This window comes from Ailuropoda melanoleuca, chromosome 5, assembly GCF_002007445.2.
Source record: "Ailuropoda melanoleuca isolate Jingjing chromosome 5, ASM200744v2, whole genome shotgun sequence".
Lineage (NCBI taxonomy): Eukaryota > Metazoa > Chordata > Mammalia > Carnivora > Ursidae > Ailuropoda > Ailuropoda melanoleuca.
Window position 1 is genome coordinate 62,259,478 of NC_048222.1, and position 19,703 is coordinate 62,279,180.

The window sequence follows — 19,703 nt, forward strand, 5'->3', positions numbered from 1 at the left end:
ATCTCTTCCCTGGGAAGGAGGCTATAAGGTGACTTAATCTACAATGGGTCGAGGACTTGGACAGGCCAAGATATCTGAGTATGCTCTGGGGAAAAACGGCGCTGACTACTATGGGCAAAAGGTCACATACGCACACTGGAATGTACAGAAAAGTGGAAAAGCACCCTTTGCCACGTGTGAGGCAAAAGACTAGAGACAGCAGTTAGAATAGAAAACCAGTTTACACCAAGCAGATAGAAAAGGCCATTAATGGGAAACATTTTATACATGTATTTGTATGTATCATGCCTGCATTACTGCTCCAAATTTTGTCTGACCACAGACATGGCTGAATTACAAACATGACCATCAGAGGGTCTTACACAAACCCAGCTAAAGTCCAGACCATCAGATGCAAAGAGCAGGAAGGGCATCTTTATTCTTAATTCCCACAAAATAGTCACAACTTCCTTCTCTCCCTGTCTCCCAATCCTGAGATTCACAATTTGTTTCTCCAAAGTAGAGAACCTCCTCTACCCTTCCTCTAGCCGCTAGCCAGGCAGCTTCTGTGGACCCAACTCAGCTTCCTTCACAGCACCAACAAGACCTGCAAGGGGAAGATGTCTGGGATGATCATTAGAGACACAGCACATTCACCTAAGATGCCACATGCCAACAGACTGAAAAATGGCTCCTCTGCTACGCACATCAGTCAAGTTCCCAGAAAGCAGATGGGGAAAAAAAAATACCAACCTTATGTTACGTATCTGGGTAGATTACTACTGGCAAGTCTTCAGTTACTTGCTAGCCAAAGACCTCTGTCAGATGACTGCCCTTCATCTTGGGTGGCTCCAGCATCTCCCCGGTGCTGCCTGGTCCCCTGCATGCCAGCACTCCATCACGCCCTCCCCCACCCTCTCTCCCAGCCCTCCCAGCCGCTTTGAGGCCTGAAAGCTTCTGCAGCAGAATGCAGCAGTGTGTACTCACTAAGGCAGCAGTGGCAGCGGCAATAGGGTCTCCCAGGCTCTAAGCACTTAAGGCTAAGCACCCAAAATTCCAAAGGGGAAAATGCAAGGTTTTCAAGGACTAACTCCTCTCTGGTCTAGATCACTGCTGCAAAGGGAAAAAAGAGGCAGGCTGGCCAATCTCCTCTGGCTCTGGAGTTAGCTCCAACTTTGCAGGCTCCCTACGAGTCCTCCTCCAGAGAGAAAAATGAGGGAAGAAAGCTCTAGGACAAGAAAAGGCTTCAGAGCCAACCTCACCAGAACAGATGAGATTCTCATGGAGACACAGCCACAAACCTAGTCTGGGAGCCCAGCTGACAATGTGCAGTTTTCTCCTCTCTCATGGGTTCTCTCCCCGGTCCCTCTGCCCAATCACAGGCTTGAGCCCCACTCCATCCCACTTCCACCAGTGGCTGGCACGCAGATGCTAGCTCCGGGAGCTGCGTAGGACCAGCCCAGCCCACAGGCTCCTGGAGCTGGTGCTAAAGAGTGGAGGCAGCGAGTGGGAGAGGCCTTGATTCTCCAATCCTTCTCTGTCCTCTCCGAATGAAAGGGTGCATTCTTGGTGTTGCTAAAAGGTCATGTCAGTGACCGCGGGCTAGAGAGCTGAGAAGACCTTAAAAAGCCAGGAGAAGACCCATGTTCTCTAGGGTGGATGGGTCAGCTGGGACAAGGTAGGAGGCACAAAAATGAAAGAGAGGCTGTGTATGTGGGCAGCTCCATACAAGGGCCTCCAGCAGTGGGGCTGGCAGCATCAGGTAGCCGGCAAAGCATTCCATGTATACTTGCTCTTTCAATCCTTATCACACAGATCTCTTGGAGACAGATAGTGGTACCCTTCCTTAGGGTGCGCCAACAGACTCAGAGACTCAGTAACTTGCCTAAAGCCACACAGCTTTTACTTCAGAAATTCAGGATGTGATGCAGCTTTATCCAACTCCAACATGACTTTTCAATATCACAGCTCATTAAGTTGCAGGGCTGTTCTCTGTACACCTCTGAACTCTGGGAAAGACAGAGCTCCAATGCCTCTTCCCAGCAGAAACTGACCTAAGACAAGGCCTTCTTTCATGACTGCACTCTGACAAAACAAAAGCTCCAGCTGCTCTTTAATCCACCTTCGATTTGATACACTCCAGTTGTGTCACCTCTCCCACCTTCCCTGTCACCCACAGAGTCCTCATCATGCAACACTGGGGCCATCCTGCCTTAGACTCTGCCCCATCCTTCAGTCCTTAGCAGCCCGCATGTGAGGACTTGCCTGCTGTTCATGGCCTCTGCATCACAGGACTTCTGCTCCTACATCCAATATCCCTCACCACCAACGTCAGACCCAAGATTGTCGTCAGCTGCCACCAAATGCTCCTGGCCTGAGAAAAGAGCAGCTAGATCCCTTTTGAAGGAACCAGGGGAAAGGGCCATCAGAACCCTCCCAGATCCCCATGCTCATGGTGCTGGGCAGCCTCCTAACACCAGTGGTCTCAGGACACTGAGTCTCCTACTGACATTCTCTATAGAACATCCCCAAGTCAGAGGGTACTTTGACTTATGGGAAAGATATCACTGTTCCCAGTATCAGACTTATGAGACATGTAGATCTGGGAAGGGCATTCTATGTAGAAATGAATCAAGAATGACTATGAAGAAGAATAGTAGTTGCCACCAATCACATAGAAAACTCTGATGCCATGCTTCCATGGTCACAAGGCAGGCGAAGTGGGTATAAGAGAGTAGAACCCCAAGATACTTGCATATTGTTCCGGGAGTTTCTGACCCTCTTATATGTAGTTCTGGACCCTAGGTATTGAGAAAAAAAGATTCTCAGTCCCACACTCTCTTTAAAAACTTGGAGGAAGCCATAGTCCTGGAAGTTGACACACCCTACGAGCTCACACACAGGCAGTCCAGAATTTAAAGGGGGACACAGGCAGGTAAGTTCAGAAGCAGTCTCAAAGATACATATGAACACGTCACATTCAAATTTTGACAGAAGAAAGTGGCCACAGGAAATATCAAATAATATACTCCTTTGAGTGATGAAGAAAGTTACAATACTGAAGAGGAAATGAATGAGGGCTGAGACCACTTCCTTGCCAACACCGAGCTAAGCAGCCAGCTCGGGATCCCTCAATCACTTGCACAGGCCTCACTCAGAGCTTGGCTACTATACTCACCTCCCCCATCCAGCTCCATGTTGTAAGAGACTAAGAAGTAAGAACAGTAGGTTCCACAGAGGAAGGAGTACATGTTTCTCACCTTTTCTTCCAAAGCAAAGGGCAAAGACCCAACCGGGAGGCAGTGACATCTCCATCCAAGTCCAACCATTCCAAAGAGCCACTGCCACCCACAGCCTCACCGACCTGGAAACAAGGAAGAAAAGCAGTGCAGCTGCTGTCACCACCCTCACTCCAAGAGAACAAGACAAAGCTCAAACCTGTCCCTCAAAAAGAAGCAGGGAGGCTGGCAGCCACCTTGAAAATACAGCACACTCACCTGCCTTCTCTGCCGCAGGACAGCGGCCTCTGCTGGGTGGTTGAATCGGAACTTCTGTGCCTTCCCCAGGGTTATGACTGCTCCTGTGACAGAGACAGGTGAGAATTAATCAACAGCTCATGTTCTGAGTATGTATTATGTACAGGGTACTCTTCTGGAAGACAAAATCCTGCCCTCAACAATCTGATAACTTAGGTGAGTAAGATTCACTGGATATCGCACAGTGTAAGTACTGAATTTAACGAAATGAATAGGAGGAGTTCTGCTACTCCAAGGAAAGTAAAATGAGTTCCCAGTGGAATAGTGAGGGAATACTTCATGGAAGGGGGAATCTAAGCTCAGCCTCAAAGGATGCACAGAATTTGAATAGATTAACTACAGTACTAACAGTAATGATGATAATGAGTATTTACTGGGTGCCAAGAAGCCTGTGAAGAATATCACATGAACTAGCTCATTGAATCCTCACAACAATCCTCTTACCGCTGTTTTATAGATGAGAAAGCTGAGGTTTAGAGACTTTCCCAAGGACACAGGTACAAATTTCAGAGAGTCATTCTCCACCCTGGAACCCTGGACTTGAGGCTTCCTTGTTTATGGGAAGAGGATGGTATTAGGAAATCTTCACATCTCTGAGTGCAGAGGTAGGGTGTCCCATCTTTAAAGCCTGCTTCACTGAGCTCTCTGGGTTTGGCCCATGAGGATGGAGGGAGTCCATCCCTCAACCTGGCATAAATAGAGCTATAAGCAGTCTTACCTTGAGTCAGACGACAGGAGGCAGTGACCTCCCGGCCATTGACTGTGCAGCGGGCCCCCTGGGCAGGCCGCAGAATGACTACCCCACAGGCACTGGTGATAGTACAGTGGTCTCTCTCAATCCACTGCCCCTGCAGGACTATACAAGAAATGGGGGTCAACGGGGTGGGCAGACAACCCAGGAAAACATTCTTTCTATGAGATCAGACTCTACATCTGGAAGATCTTACATTATGACAAGAGAGGAAGAGCCACCACCTGAAACCACCCAGACCTGGATCCTCCCACCGTGTGGGTCTCCTTCCAACATATCCCTGACCCACAGCCTCAACGTAGCAGCAAAAGAGGAATGGCCCCTTGATCTTCAAAGATTCCTTCCTCTCAGAGCATCATCAGTTTCCTCTAAAAATACTGGTCAGGTCAGGCATGAGTACCTGTCACAGTGTCAGACCCAAATGTTCTATCACTTACCAATGTCCTGTTCCTGGTCTGAGTCAATCCTTCCTATTTTTGTTGTCCCCTCCTAAAGGAAAAAACAAAGCCCTTTTAACAAGAATAAAAAGGGACAGAGCCTGCCCCCAAAGCAGTTGGAGTGTTATCACTGTCTTCCCACGCCCAACCCGGCATTTTCCACACCACTTCTCAACTTTGGTCCAGGCTGTTCTGACTGCTCTGCCCACTCACTGCAAACCAGCAAGCCCCTTAGAAGGCAGGGGCAAAAATATAAGAAAGCAGCACCAGCTCTTTGCAAAGTCAACAAGTACTGGTAAACTCCTTTCTGTCCCACAGCCTGATGCTAGAGAACAGCCATGACTGTTGGTGAGAGATTCTTTAGTCTGAGGAAGTGGGCACACAGTCAGAATTTTCCTCCGGGGGGGCGCCTGGGTGGCACAGCGGTTAAAGCGTCTGCCTTCGGCTCAGGGCGTGATCCCGGCGTTATGGAATCGAGCCCCACATCAGGCTCCTCTGCTATGAGCCTGCTTCTTCCCTCTCCCACTCCCCCTGCTTGTGTTCCCTCTCTCGCTGGCTGTCTCTATCTCTGTCGAATAAATAAATAAAAGCTTTAAAAAAAAAAAAAAAGAATTTTCCTCCAGGGACTAAGGTTGGTGTGGTCCAAATTTGGTCCATTTAGTCTCAAAGGGACGCATGTTCTATGAAGATGTATGGAATAACAAGATTTTTTACCTTCTTGGTCGACAGATGAAGTTCGACAGATACCAGATTCTAAGAAGGGTAAAGCACAAATAGGAGGAAAGCATATCTAGAATCTAAAAGGACTGCCAAAGAGTATACGAGAGGAAGGGAAACTGGAGTTAGCATAAACGAATCACTGGGTTAGTAGAAGACAGGGCCTTTAGCCCTTGGATTATAGCAATTCTTTTAAGAACACATACTTCTGTTTGGGGAAAGCAGCAAATGACAACAGAGATGCTGAGTTTAGATATGTGTTTATCACGTATTGAATAACCAATCACTATGTCCCAGGCATTGTGCTGAGTGCTTTACAGACATCTCTTATTTAATCCTTAAACAACCTAAAATAGTTATTATCCCCTTTTCATATATGAAGAATCTGAAGCTGATGGGGAAAGTTGCCCAGGGAACCCATATACTAAATTGGAGAGCCATGGCTAGAATTGCGGTCTCTCTGGGCCTGAGCCCATGCTTGTCCATCTTCACTGCACCACCTCCTCCCTGGTAGCTGATGCTTTTGAAGTGATCTGAGAGTTCCCCATTAGACTTCGCCGTTAGCAGTCAGAAGGGGGCAGTCCCTGAAGTCCCCCCAAAATAGCTGGTGAAAAGGCAGGCTCCTAGAAGCAATGAATGAGACTCTGACCTTACTGGGCTTGCATACACAGACAGCCAGAGCCCAGCCTTTTCTGCTCAGCCACTGAGCACCACACAGACAAATGGAGGCTGGCCTCTATAAACACCACCAAACAAAATTGAGAAGAAGGAGTCAAGACCCCTCCTGCCAGTTCATGGTCAGCCCTAATGATGAAATGCATTCCTTACAAAAAGATAAGGCCACAGCCTATCACAACTCCTACATCTACAGGGCAGAAACCACCACAAAACACAACAGCATCTCATTTAACATGGACTTAGCTGGTGCCTGCACTTGCTGCCCCCTCTGCTTATTTATGCAGGGAGAGTTAACGGCACAAGGCAATTATGAGAATGAAGTCCAGGATACCAGTAACCTGTACTCCACCCACCCTTCCCTCTGTCCTCTTCCCACCCAAGGTACTTCCCAAGGTGACCAAAGGGAAAAGAGCTTCCTGGGCATTGTGTGGGATTAGTTCCGGGTCTAAACCAAGACAGCAAGGCAAACAAACACACAGAGAATTTTGAGCAATTACTGCTAAACTATTACCCAAACCAGGATCTAAACAAACAAAAAGGGAGAAAATGGGTACATAAAATGCAGAAATGCCAGGATTAGAACTAGACTGAACCCTCACCCCTCGGGTTCACTGGAAACGCATCAAGGAGGGGGCACCACCCTCAGTGCACACAGACTCCGCAATGAAAACCAGGACTTCCACATTCAGATGAGGCCTACACTCATCTTTTGTCTCAGATTCCATCTCATTCCTGTCCTTTAGCCCTCTGATGCCTCCCTGAGCTCTATCACTTGAATTCTAGCTTCATCTGCTCACTCCACATCCAACCAATACAGCAGATCAGTTCTACTCAAATATTAAGCATTTTAATCCACCTGGTCTCTTCCTGACCCCCAACCTCTCCCTGTGGTTCTGACTAATAAAACAATTGATAGCCTTTGGTATTTAGATCTGTTATTTAGGTAACAACCACTTCTGCCTGAGGCATTTTCACTGAGCTAATTTACACACTCACTGTGTTGAGAATAAGCTACTTTAACTTTTTGAGAGGCTCAGTCTCTGACAACTTCCCTGAGGGCTTAGCCTAAAATGAGCTTCCCTAACATCTCACTACCAGATGCACTACCTGATTTCTCCAGGGATAAGAGCAGTATTATGCATCCCCCATAAACTCTGTTCATTTCAAATGGCAGCTGGGGACAATTAGGAGAATGAAGACTGGATTTTCAGTGAGCATAGTGATTCTGGCCACGTAAAGTATGCTCTGCCAGCCACAGGGACTGTCCTTCTACAGGAAGACAAACATTTTTGATGAGGACAGGATATGACTTACCTACCACTGGGAACTAACTCTCAAAATGCTTCATTTAGAAATGAGGACTTGCCTCCATGTGACAAAGAACCAGGTGATCCAGGTCTTTCTTGGAAGGCAGGAGCTTCATTCCGTCGTTCTAGACGGCTGCGTGTTGCGCCCTGCCCCACCCTGCTGGCCCACCAGCTCTTTGGGCTCTCCCTCATGCTTTCTTTAAGCTTTCTACATCTACTTTCATTCTCCTCTCTTCTTTCCCCAGTAAACCTAGTAACGGAGAAGCAGGAGGTGCACTTTTTGTTGACTTGAGAGTTGAGGAGTGAGGAGGTATTAGAAGGAAACTGTTTCAGATCTTGATTCCCCCTTTAGCCTCTGAAAGAGGTTTGTAAGCAGCCTGGACGTGCGGAGCTCAGGAGTGCCCATGGGATTTTGAGGTTAGGATTTCACTTCCATGCCTGCTTCAGGAAGCCAGAAAAGGAGTATAAAGCAGCATCTTTCTTACTTTAAAATGAGGAGATTAAATCACAGAGAATGAAAGTAAGTTATCTAAGAGCAACAGTAGCAGCCACAGAAAAACAAGTAATTGTTCTGATTTCCAGTCTTCTGCTCTAATTATACAAAAGCAAATGAATCACAATTGATTGGCTAGCCCAGTTTCCTGAGGGCAAACCTGAAGGCAGCTCTATGGCAACTGGCTTAATTCACAGAAGCATGGCTGCCGCCCTTGACTTCTCCCTCTTCAACCCCTGGGGCCAGTAGCTCAGGGAAAGAGGGAATGCACCAGCCTACACACCTTGAGGTGATAGAGCACGACACCTGTGCTGAGTACGTCGTCTTCCAAGGCCATTAGATGTGGCAGGCTGGAGTCAATGACTACCCCAGCCCTCCTCCTGTTGATGTCCACTCTGTAATGTTCCACAAGGGCCTTCCACTCATTCCACTTCTGGGTCCAGTCTTTAGTCAGCTGGTCTATCTGCAAAGAATGGAGGAGGCGGTTTTAGACACCCCGCAGGTAGAGGAGACTTAAGGTCTGAAGTCATCCTGGCCTGATTTCTCATGGCATTCCTTCCTCACTTTCCGCACTGTTACTATTCAAAGATCCACAGAGGCCCTTCCACATCCTCTGTGAGCTGTTTTCTAACATCTTTTCAATAAGCAAGTGTTAACTTTTATAAATAGAAACTCCCTCAGTAAATGTTATTTTTAAAGTTTTCTGCAACAAGTGCTATTGTTTCTATAACTCAAAAAAATGCCATAAATGTTATTTTTTTAATTAACTGAGATGTTAGTCATATGTCTATGTTTATAATTCCCCTTTCCCTATCCCTCTTCTATGTGATCCATACTGGGAATCCTTTTATGACCCAACACTTCTTTCCCAAGGTGCAGAACCTCAAATCCTAATATAAGCTTGTACAGGGCTCAAAGATGCACAAAGCACCAAGAGGAATATCCTCAGATAGAACGAAGACTATAAGAAACTGGTCTGACAGCTGTTTTAATACTTGTTACCTTTGGAGGGGTACTGACTGGAATGGGCCATGAGGGATCTTGGGCAGTATCAATAATATTGTATTTCTTGATCTGGGTGGTGGATATATGGCTGTGTGCAACCTTTGGAAAATCCAATGAGCTCTATGTTGTATTTTGTGTATTTTGTATATTTTATGTTTCTGCATGTACACCGTATTCCAATAAAAGTTCTATTTACAATTTCTAGAAGGAAGGAAGGAAGGAAGGAACAAATGAACGAACGAACGAACTGGTCTGAAAGACCATGTAATAATAACAATAAAATACTGAGGGCTTACTATGTATCAGGAACAGAGTTTAAAAAATATGTAGGGGCCGTCTATGTGGCTCAGTGGGTTAAGCATCTGACTTTTAATTTTTGCTCAGGTCATGATCTCAGGCTTGTGAGACTGAGTTCCATGTCGGGCTCTGCATTGGGCGTGGAGCCTGCTTAAGATTCTCTCTCTCTCTCTCCCTCCCAATTTCTCTTAAAAAAATTTATACACACACACACACACACACACACACACACACACACACACACACACACATATATATAAAATACAGCAAGTTAGAGACCTTAAGCTAAGCCCACCTGGGGAATGTGAATGAACAATGTTGAACGTAAGGTACTTTTTTCTTCTTTTGGTGGAAATGGATGCCCAGGCAGGAAAGTTATCCTGGGAATGGAAGAACTGAGAAAGCAGGAAAGGGACCTGGATTCACTAAGTACTTCTCTCATAAAAGGGATACTTGAGAAAAAACAAAGTATGCCAAGTTTAGATACAAGTGTTTTACATACTGTAGAAATGTTATTTCTAACATTATAATCATTGAGTTGAAATTTGCCAAGAGTGAGACTACAGGGCACCAGGAAAGGCTGGGTTGGGTTAGGACCTGGCATAGGTGAGCAGCAGGGCACTCTGACTTACAGTTGAGCCTTCCTGGCTCAGCTACCTGGAGGTACCACTGAACACACCTCCCCTTCTGGCTGGCTTTCATCACCTACCCCTTTACTGCCTAAGGTCAAAGTCCAGCAAGTGGCAGATTCAAGTCAAGGTCTGCCAGAATGTATAGTGTAAAACTGCTAATGAGCTTGAAATGATTTTGACTCTGTACTTTATCTTTTATGTATACAGAAGTGATATTTTCCGAACTGAAGATCAGAATGTATATTTAAGCATAGAATTATTAAGAAATGCCTGGATGTGTGATGTAGTCCTAAAGTTTAGCATGGGTAACAAAATATTGACATAACCAGGATACTTTATAATGTATAATGATGATGCAACAGAACACTAGGAATTGGGACATTTGGGTTGTGGTATCTAAATCTAACCTGTCACCAAATAACACCTGCCATTTCTTCCTTGTGTCTCCAGGAATCACCATTTAATCTAATCTCCCCAGGTGTCTTGTCCTTACCCTCATGGGGTCACAAAATTAGTCTCTTTCCTAGTTGATCTTTCTGCTTCCAATCTTCCCTCCCTTCGATTCATCCTCCACACAACTGTCATATTAATTTTCCAATATACACCTTTATTATTTCACCAACCTGGCTCAAGAAGCCAAGATTAATATTGTGAATGTCAAGTTCAAACCTCCTAAACTTGCCCTAAACTTACCTCTCTGCCATGACCACGTATTCTAGTTAGCTCGGTCTTCCTCACACTGTGTGCTTACACATGGCCTCCCACACCAGTTCATTCTTTCAGTTCCATGGCCTTGCTGAGATTATCCCATCCTCATCCCTTTCTTCCTATCTAACACACTCTACCGATCTCTCAAGGTCTAGTTCAAGTTCTCTAGCCTCCAGCCCCAGCACTGTGATGTCGGCACTGAAAATTCCAAGCCATAATGATTTCTTCCTTCCCTAAGCTCTTTTCATATAACTTATCTAGTTCATTACAGTTAACCATTCTCTAAATATGTTTCCAATTAGACTGCAAGCCACCTGTGGGAAGGAACTTCTTTCTATCTCTTGAAGCAACATGCTGAATACCTATTTAGTATGCAATGAATACATGTCAGTCAGTTGATTAACTGACTGGAAAACAATTTTTTTTTCTAGGCTACTGTACCTATCCAGAGGGAGTTATCATGAACCCCTAAGAGAACAAAGCAAAGAAAGCCAGTTATCAGCCCCTAAAGCAAACTCTTTCCCCACTCAAACCTCAGTGAAGACAAAAACTCTCTAAACTAGATAGAACCTCTCTGTCCTCACAAGGGAGCAGCCATGACTCAGGAATAATGGAGGGAGATGAGACCTACTACCAAGGTGATGTAAAGCATAACTGAGTCCAACCAGTACACCCACCTTCAATTCATTCTGGAGAATCAGCTCCTTCAGATTCTCATCCTTTTCCTCATTCAATGGACTGTAGTTTGTCTGCACAAAGACAGAGAGGTGCTTTGTGGGTCTCATCCTTACTCTTATGAAGGGAGAGAAGGGCAAATAAAGAAAAGACTTTATCATAAAATCAGAAACAAATCAGAAGTTTAAGTATTAGGGTTCACATTGGTACAAAGATGGAAAATTCAAAGAAACTTTTCTGGAGGGCCCCATTCCCTGAATCCACCTGCATACAGAATAAGGGCCATTTAGGCAAATGCCCTTTGGACAACAAAGATGATATAGTGAGGATGCCCACTCCATCTGAAACTACTCAGGTAATCAGTCATCCATGTCCTGTCTTTGCTCCTGCCTCTGTTCCACAAGCGTCCCTTAATTGAAAACACGGAATTCAGCAGGGTTCGGATTCTATGCAGAAGAAAAGCAGGCTTTGGGGAACAGAAAAGTTCTGATTGCCTGAATACCAGTTCAAAGCTCAGCAGCATGGCTTTCAGTCTTCCAATCTCTTCCCTGAGTTCTCTGATCAGTTTTATATTTGCATCCTGAAAAACAAAGAACTTGGTTTCACAAAGACTGATATCAGGCAACAAACCAGCTCTAAGATGCTACACAGGACTAGTTTGGAAAAAGTGGTTTACTCCTTTGGAGTAACTTCTGAGGCAGTCTTCTCAAAACATGGTCCTAGAACCACATCAACTCCACCTAAGAACTTGATAGAAATGCAAATTCTGCTCTCCCACCCACCCACCACCTACCAAATCAGAAACTCTTCAGGGCTGGGGCCCAGCTGTGGTTTAACCAACCCTCTAGGAGGTGATTCTGATATACACTCAAGTATGAGAATCGTTGCCCTTGAGCAGGAGGTTGATAGTAACACAAGTGCCAGCACATGTGTACGTAACAGATACTCTTCTTCCTGTAATGTGACTAAACTTAGTACCTACCTAATTATATTGCTTTTTAAAACAGTCCACAGATGGGCTATATAGGCCTGGCTACCAGTTTGTGATCCTGCTCTGAAACTTTTCACTGAAATTGCAAAGCATATAAGGAATTTTTTAAAAAATTTCTCATCATTACTCAACTTTTCAAAACAAATTCCTTAATATGCGCCCTTTTTAGCCCGAAACAGAGAAGTCACTGCAGTTTGCACAGAAACGAAATAAAATACAAGCATACATCAACATGAACTCAAAATAAAAGCAGAGAACACAAACTTTTAAATGATCTCCCTTAGGGTGGCAGTGGTACACCAGAGATCTTAAAAGGAAGGGTCTCAGAGAAATATCTAAAATAAATTATTCAAAAAGGCAACTGAATGAAGCCAGTAGATATGAGAGAAGGGTATGACACTGAAAGAAAGAATTCTACTCTGTCTTCATTTGGCAAAGTCAGGCAAGTTGGGGTGAGGGTGAAGAGAAAGAAATGAGAGAATAAAGGAACTTAGTGTAAACACCACCAGACCAAGACTTCAAATGAAGTTCTCACCTCATTTACCCGTGGCTTGTTGATGATGTGTTTGGCATTGGATGCATATCTCAGTGTGCTCATGGTCTCACTGTAGCAAGTGTGTGCAGGAGACACAGCTGAGGTGGAAGGAGAAAGTTTAAAATCACACCAAGCCCTTCTAACCCAGCCTATAACCACTTGCCTTACTGCTATTGTCCATGCTGTATTATAAGACCCTTAATGAAATGGGTGGTCATCACCCTTTCTTTGAGGCAGAGTACTAGTCCCAACACAGAACCAGCTCCAGCATTCCACTCACTAGCAACCATGATAGTCTTGGAGTTGCCTCCAAGACTGTCCTTCAGCAGCCAGGTCAATACGGAGTCCCGGTATGGGATGTAAGACTGCTTCCGGGAGGGCCCTGCTCCACTGCTGGTCCCAGAAGGAGAGCTAGGGATCCCACTGTCACCACCATCACTGGCTGCACTGCTGAGGCTCTGGCAGCTGCTGAATGCTTGAGAATTCTGGGCTTTAAAGACAACAAAATAATAAAAGTGGAAGAAAGGAATTGTGAAACATATGCATTAAAACAATGGTTGGAGAACACAAATTTAGTATCACACTTTGTAATCCCTCTCTGCATGATAGCATGCTACAAGTTTGAATCCTGAACTAAACTTTGGACTCAGGACACACACTATCTGAGCCACATGATTTTTCAGTCTCCCTTCTTCTTGAAATGAGGTTAGGATGATGACCACACAATGTTCTCAACTGCAGACACATGGTTTTTATGTCCTCAGTCAGAAGGTAACTTTATAAAATAAACCTTGTAGATGTCTACCCATTTTCATAAAATGAAAATATATGAGTTATTTTCCAAAGTCTCCCTCCCACTCTGATGATCCAGTCTATCAGCAAAATACCTAAGGTGGAGATGACAATTCCCAGAGTCACAAGAGACTTGTTGATATTGGCTCCTTCAGTAATGCGGTCCTTACAGTAACTGGGATCTGCTCTTTCACTAAAACAATCAATGAAAACAAAAATAAAAGCAAAGAAGAAGACACTGTCCTTATAATGCTGTTGAAAGACACTATCCATTATGTTGTATATTACATAAAAAGCCCACATGATAAATTCTTTTTAGAATTCACTACCAGAAAAAGTATTACCATCTTGTAATGAACTGGCATTCCTCCACTTCTCAGGCAATAGAAATCAAATAATTCATTATATTTTCTTTATTTTGGCTGCCAGAGCACTTTCAGCTAACTGTAATGCTCATTTACAATAATGATATTAGCATCAATATGCCCAATCTTTGTTTTAATTTCATCTATTAATGGCTTTATGGTATCTGTGTCATTATCTGTCAACTGTCTTAAATTCCTTTTTTTAAGTCAATGGAAAATATTAGAAAGTCATACTTCCAGGTGCCTGATAGTTTCTTCCAGACAGTACTTCATTTTTTCCTCCCAAAATGCCAGAGTTGCAGCTGACAGAGACAACACTTCATTTTTAAGGGAATGATGTACCATATTAATAATTTAGCAGTTTTAAAATAAGAAAATTTGCTTTATCTCATCTCATACTTTTTTATGACATTATGCCCAAGACCTTCTTCTTTCTGGATATACATGTGACTACAATTCATGCTTTCTTCTAATACTTAGAAGGTCTTATCTTCTCCTCAATGCCACAGTATTTTTAAAAGCTTTCTTTCCTTCCCTCCCCCCCCCCCCCCCGCCCCAGTAACACATAGGGCTGCATACAATCAATATTAAGACAGAGGGAAAAAGTGCGTTAACTCAATTACTTCCACTTAGAACAGTGTTTTTTGATCTTGGCTATACACTGCTATCACCTGGGCAGCTTCAAAAATTACTGATGTCTGCACTGCCTCTGACCTCACTAATAATGCAATTTATTTGATCAGAGGTGAAACGAAGGCACCGAGAATTTTTTAAAGGCCCAGGTGATTTTTATAGGCAACTAAGATTTAGAACCCTTGACACAGATTTTTTTTTTAGCCCCTGGAAAACTATAATTTCTTAACATAGCATTCAAAAATTTGTTTCCTTTGTAATTTTCTCAGGATGATCGAAATGTGAAAAAGAATGGAACAAGTTTATTCCCTGTAAAACGGGCAAGAACAAGGTCATTGTCAAGGGATTAATTCTCCTCGGCTTTGAAATCCTAATTACCTGCCTGCTAGGTCCACAAGGTTGATCTTGCTAGCAATTTCAGAGGGGAGGCTGTTCTCCAGTATTGCCTAAGGGAGAAAACACATTTAAAGCTTGTCATTTGGAACAGAGTGGTTTTCCCCCCATAGATGCCCTCCTAAACAAGGTGATATTTTGGATTTTTAGCCAAATCACTCAAGACATCTGTATTTGAATGTGCTCTGGACCAGATGAGCTGTCAAAATTTGATAATTCAATCAGTAAGCCCTGGGTCCTTACTTCATTAAAAATGTGGGCAGGACTTCCACACAGTAAATCCCCACAAAGTCCTCTGAGCAAAATTTTCAGACATTCCAGAAATTTTAGTACAATTTAGCAGGCAAATGCTCAACTCCCCTCCTGGGGGCTGACTCTCATCGGTAGAGATCCACAGCAGGTGTGGGGCCCCTGACGGGGTTTGTCTCTCCTTAACCAGAGCCACAGCATGTTGGCTTACCAGGGCAAGCACTCTACCTACATTCTCTATTCAGGGTATCCAGCCCTCAAGAGCAAAACTATTTTTCCTCTTTAAGAAAAAAAAAAATTAAGTGTGGGGTTTTGCTGTTTTATTTTAATGTCCTGCATCCATCACCAAAATCCAGTTTTAAAACATTTCTAATAACCCCCTAAATTCCAAGTCGGTTTGCAATCAATCTCCATTCCCATCCCTATGCCCAGGCAACCACTCATCAATTTTCTATATAAAATTTGTCTTCTCAGAATATTTCATACAAATGGAATCATACAAAGTCTGGCTTCTTTCACTGTACATAATTATTTCAAGATTCATCCATGTTGAGGCATGTATGAAAAGTTCACTCCTTTTTATTGCTGAATTGTACTCCACTGTATGAATACACCAGGTTTATTTATCCATTCACCTCTTCATGGACATTTGGGTTGTTTCCAGCTTTGAGCAATTACAAATAAAGCTGCTATGAATATTTGAGTACAAGTCTTTGTATGGACATACCATTTCTTTTCTCTTGGGAAAAATAGGTAGGTATGGTTTTGGATCATATGGTAGATATGTTTAAACTGTTAAATTCTTTTCCAAAGTTGTATCACTTTACATTCCAACTGGTAATATAGTGGATGAGAACTCCAGCTCCTACATATCAGGCCACGATTTAGTATAATCACTTTTTTGAATTTTAGCTATTTTAAAAAGCAGATAGTGGTATCTCATTTGATTTTAACTTGCACTCCCTTAATGATTAATGATTTTTGCAACTTTTTAAGCACTTAGTTGCCATCTGTATAATTTCTTTAGTTAAGTGTTGGTTTAAAATGTTTGCCCACTGTTTGGAGTTGCTTTCTTACTACTGAGATTGTTCTAGATATATCATGAATACAAGTCCTTTATCAGCTATGTTTTACAAATACCTGTGGCTTTTCTTTTATTCTCTTAATAATGTCTTTCAAAGAAAAGTTTTAAATTTTGACCAACGGCAGACTTCAATTTGTTCTTTTGTTCAATTTGTGTTTTTAGTGCCAGATCAAAAAAACCTCTGCCTAATCCAGGGCGCCTGGGTGGCGCAGTCGTTAAGCGTCTGCCTTTGGCTCAGGGCATGATCCCAGCGTTCTGGGATTGAGCCCCACATCAGGCTCCTCCGCTAGGAGCCTGCTTCTTCCTTTCCCACTCCCCCTGCTTGTGTTCCCTCTCTCACTGGCCGTCTCCGTCAAATAAATAAATAAAATCTTTAAAAAAAAAAAAAAAAACCTTTGCCTAATCCAATATCAAAGGTTCTTCCAAGTTATCTTCAAGTTTAATACTTTCAGGCTTTACATTTATGTCTATGATCTAGTGGAGTTAATTTTTAGATAAGTACAAGGTATGGATCGAAGTTGTTTTATTTGGGGGAGGGGGCTTATTTTTGTTTTAACATATGGATATCCACTTGTCCTACCAGCATTTGTTGAAAAGATTACACATTCTGCACTGAATTGCCTTTGCAAGTTTGTGAAAAATCAGTTGCCTATATATATATGGGTTTATTTTGGACTCCTTTCTATTCCATGGATCTATTTGTCTATCTTAACATTAACGTCACACTATCTTGATTAGCCTTTTATTTTTGCCTTAAAAATAACTGTATTAGGGGAAATTCCAACCATGTATGACACTAGAAAAAATAGTATAATGAATCCCCAGGTACCTGTCACCTATTTTCAACAATGATCAACTTACGGCCAGTCTCACTTTGCTTTTACCTGCACTTATTTCACCTAATCCACATTATTTTAAAGCCAATTCATCCCTCAACTTTCATCTGTAAATATTACAATATGCATCTCCGAAGGATAAAGATCCTCAAAAACACAATCATAATACCATTAGTATACCTAGAATATTATCAACAATTCCTTAGCATATCAAATATCTAGTCACTGTTCAAATTTCCTACTCAATTTTTTAAGTTTCTCTGAATCAGAATCCAACTAAAGTCCTACATAATGTGATTAACTGATGTATCTTTTTAAGGTAGATAACTTTAAATTTGAATGTACCATCATTTATTTTTTTCCAGTTTTATTGAAATATAATTGACACATGACATTTTATGTTTAAGCTGTATAACTTAATGATTTGATATATGTATATATTGCAAAAGGACTACCACAATAAGTTAACATCCATCACTTTACACAATTACAATTTTTTTGTCCTTGTGATGAGAACTTTTAAGATCTGCTCTCTTAGCAACTTTCAAATATACAATATAGCATTGTTAACTCTAGTCATCAGGTTGCACTTCACATCCCCATAACTTATTTACCTTATAATTGTATACTTCAGCTTTTTGCAGTATACGGTTTATCCTGGAGAATGGTCTATGTGCACTTGAAAATGTATTCTGTGGATGTTAAGTGTTCATTCAATGTCAGATCACATTGGTTGATAATGTTCTATATTCTATAAATCTTCTATATTCTTGCTGATTTCTGCCTAGTTGTTCTACCAATTACTGAAAGCAAAGTACTGAAATCTCCAACTATTGTAACTGAATTATTTCTCCTTTCAATTCTGTTGCTGTCTGTCTTACATTTTGGACCTCTACTGTTGGGAGCACGTACATTTATAATTGTTACATCTTTTTGATGTACAGACCCTTTATCATTATGAAATGTCCCTTTTTGTCTACAGTACATAATTGTCTTAAAATTTATTTTTTTGCCTGACACTAACATAATACTGTAACTCTGATGGTTGCTATTTACACGGTGTATATATATATATTTTAAATATTTTATTTATTTATTTGAAAGAGAAAGATAGAACAAGCACAAGTAGTCAGAGCAGTAGACAGAGGGAGAGAGAGCAGCAGGCTCCCCACTGAACAGAGAGCACGATGTGGGGCTTGATCCCAGGCCTCTGGGATCATGACCTGAGCCAAAGGCAGATGCTTAACCAACTGAGCCACTCAGGTGCCCCTACATGGTGTATATTTTTTCTATCCTTTTACTTTCAACATACTTGTATCTTTGAATAAAAGGTCTGTTTCTTGGAAACAGCATACAGTTGAGTTTTGCTTTTATCTGTCCATTCAACTTAATGTAATTATTGATGTATTCAGAATTGTATCTATTCTTTTTCTGTTTATTTTCCATGTGTCTCATGTATTTTTTGCACCTCTGTTCTTCCTTCACTGCCTTTTCTGTGTTAAATAATTATTTTTAGTGTACTATTTTAATTTCTAATTTTTGAATTATAACTTTGACCTACTTTCTTAGTGGTTGTTCTACAGATTACAATATGCATCACAACCCAACATGATCAATTCCAAAATAATACTAACTTGATTCCTATAAATATAGGAACTTTACTGCAATGTATCTTCCTTTCCTCTTCACTTCTTTGTGCTATTAGTGTCCTACATATGACAATGTATATATATGTGATATATATAATACAGCATTATAATTATTCTTTTATACAATCTTATTTTTTAATAACACTGGAAGAAAAACTAAGAAAATATATTTAAGTAGCTTTTTATATTAACCCACATATTTCCTATTCTCAGCATTTTTCATTCCTTCCTGTAGACTTAAGTTACTGATATTGCTTTCTCTCAGGCTGAAAGATTTCATTTGGTTCTCTTGTAAGGTAGGCTTGCTAGCAATGAATTCTGGGTTTTTTTTCTTTTTCTTTTTTTTATCTAGGAATGTTCTTATTTCATCTTAATTTGGGAAAATTAGTTTTGCTGCATATGGAATTCTTGGTTGACATTTTTTGGGTTTTTTTTTAAGATTGATTTACTGATTTATTTGACAGAGAGAAGAGAGATCACAAGCAGGGGGAGTGGCAGGCAGAGTGCGAGGGAGAAGCAGGATCCCCACTGAGCAAGAAGCCAACATGGGGCTCGATCCCAGGACCCTGGGATCATGACCTAAGCCAAAGGCAGACACTTAACTGACTGAGCCACCAAGGCGCCCTGGGTTGACAAGTTTTATTTCCTTTCAGCACTCTGTCTTCTGGGGTCCAATGTTTCTGATAAGAAGTCAACCATAATCATGTAATTGCTCTCTTGTATATCCTGAGTCAGTTTTCTCTAGCTGTAGTCAAGATTTTCTTTTTGTCTTTCAACAATTTGACTATAATGGTATGGATCTTTTTATGTTTATTTTACTTGGACTTCTTAAAATACTAGTATCTGTAAACTAATGATTTTCAACAACTTTTGGAATTTTTTGGCCACTATTTTTTAAATTTTTCTTATGGCTATTTTCTCTACTCTTTCTGGGATCCTCATTACACTTATGTTAACACAT

General features: G+C 42.0%; 1 protein-coding gene across 11 annotated transcripts in view; it reads right to left on the reverse strand.

The window, feature by feature from the left end:
* The window catches only part of STARD9 (StAR related lipid transfer domain containing 9), a 128,255-nt gene that overhangs the window by 38,061 nt on the left and 70,491 nt on the right, over positions 1 to 19,703 (reverse strand). For 10 of the 11 annotated variants that reach the window (XR_004625699.1, XM_034661077.1, XM_034661078.1 and 7 more), the window contains 11 exons: positions 14,910 to 14,977; positions 13,629 to 13,726; positions 13,022 to 13,231; positions 12,742 to 12,839; positions 11,718 to 11,795; positions 11,218 to 11,289; positions 8,182 to 8,361; positions 4,704 to 4,755; positions 4,234 to 4,371; positions 3,477 to 3,559; positions 3,240 to 3,343 (listed from right to left, as the gene is read on the reverse strand). Coding sequence is in view for 10 of the 11 variants with exons in the window: in XM_034661077.1 (XP_034516968.1) it covers positions 3,240 to 3,343; positions 3,477 to 3,559; positions 4,234 to 4,371; positions 4,704 to 4,755; positions 8,182 to 8,361; positions 11,218 to 11,289; positions 11,718 to 11,795; positions 12,742 to 12,839; positions 13,022 to 13,231; positions 13,629 to 13,726; positions 14,910 to 14,977 (1,181 nt within the window). In the remaining variant the exon portion in view is untranslated. Of the gene's footprint in view, positions 1 to 3,239; positions 3,344 to 3,476; positions 3,560 to 4,233; positions 4,372 to 4,703; positions 4,756 to 8,181; positions 8,362 to 11,217; positions 11,333 to 11,717; positions 11,796 to 12,741; positions 12,840 to 13,021; positions 13,232 to 13,628; positions 13,727 to 14,909; positions 14,978 to 19,703 lie in introns of those variants that run through there. The other variant, XM_034661083.1, reaches the window with a different exon arrangement.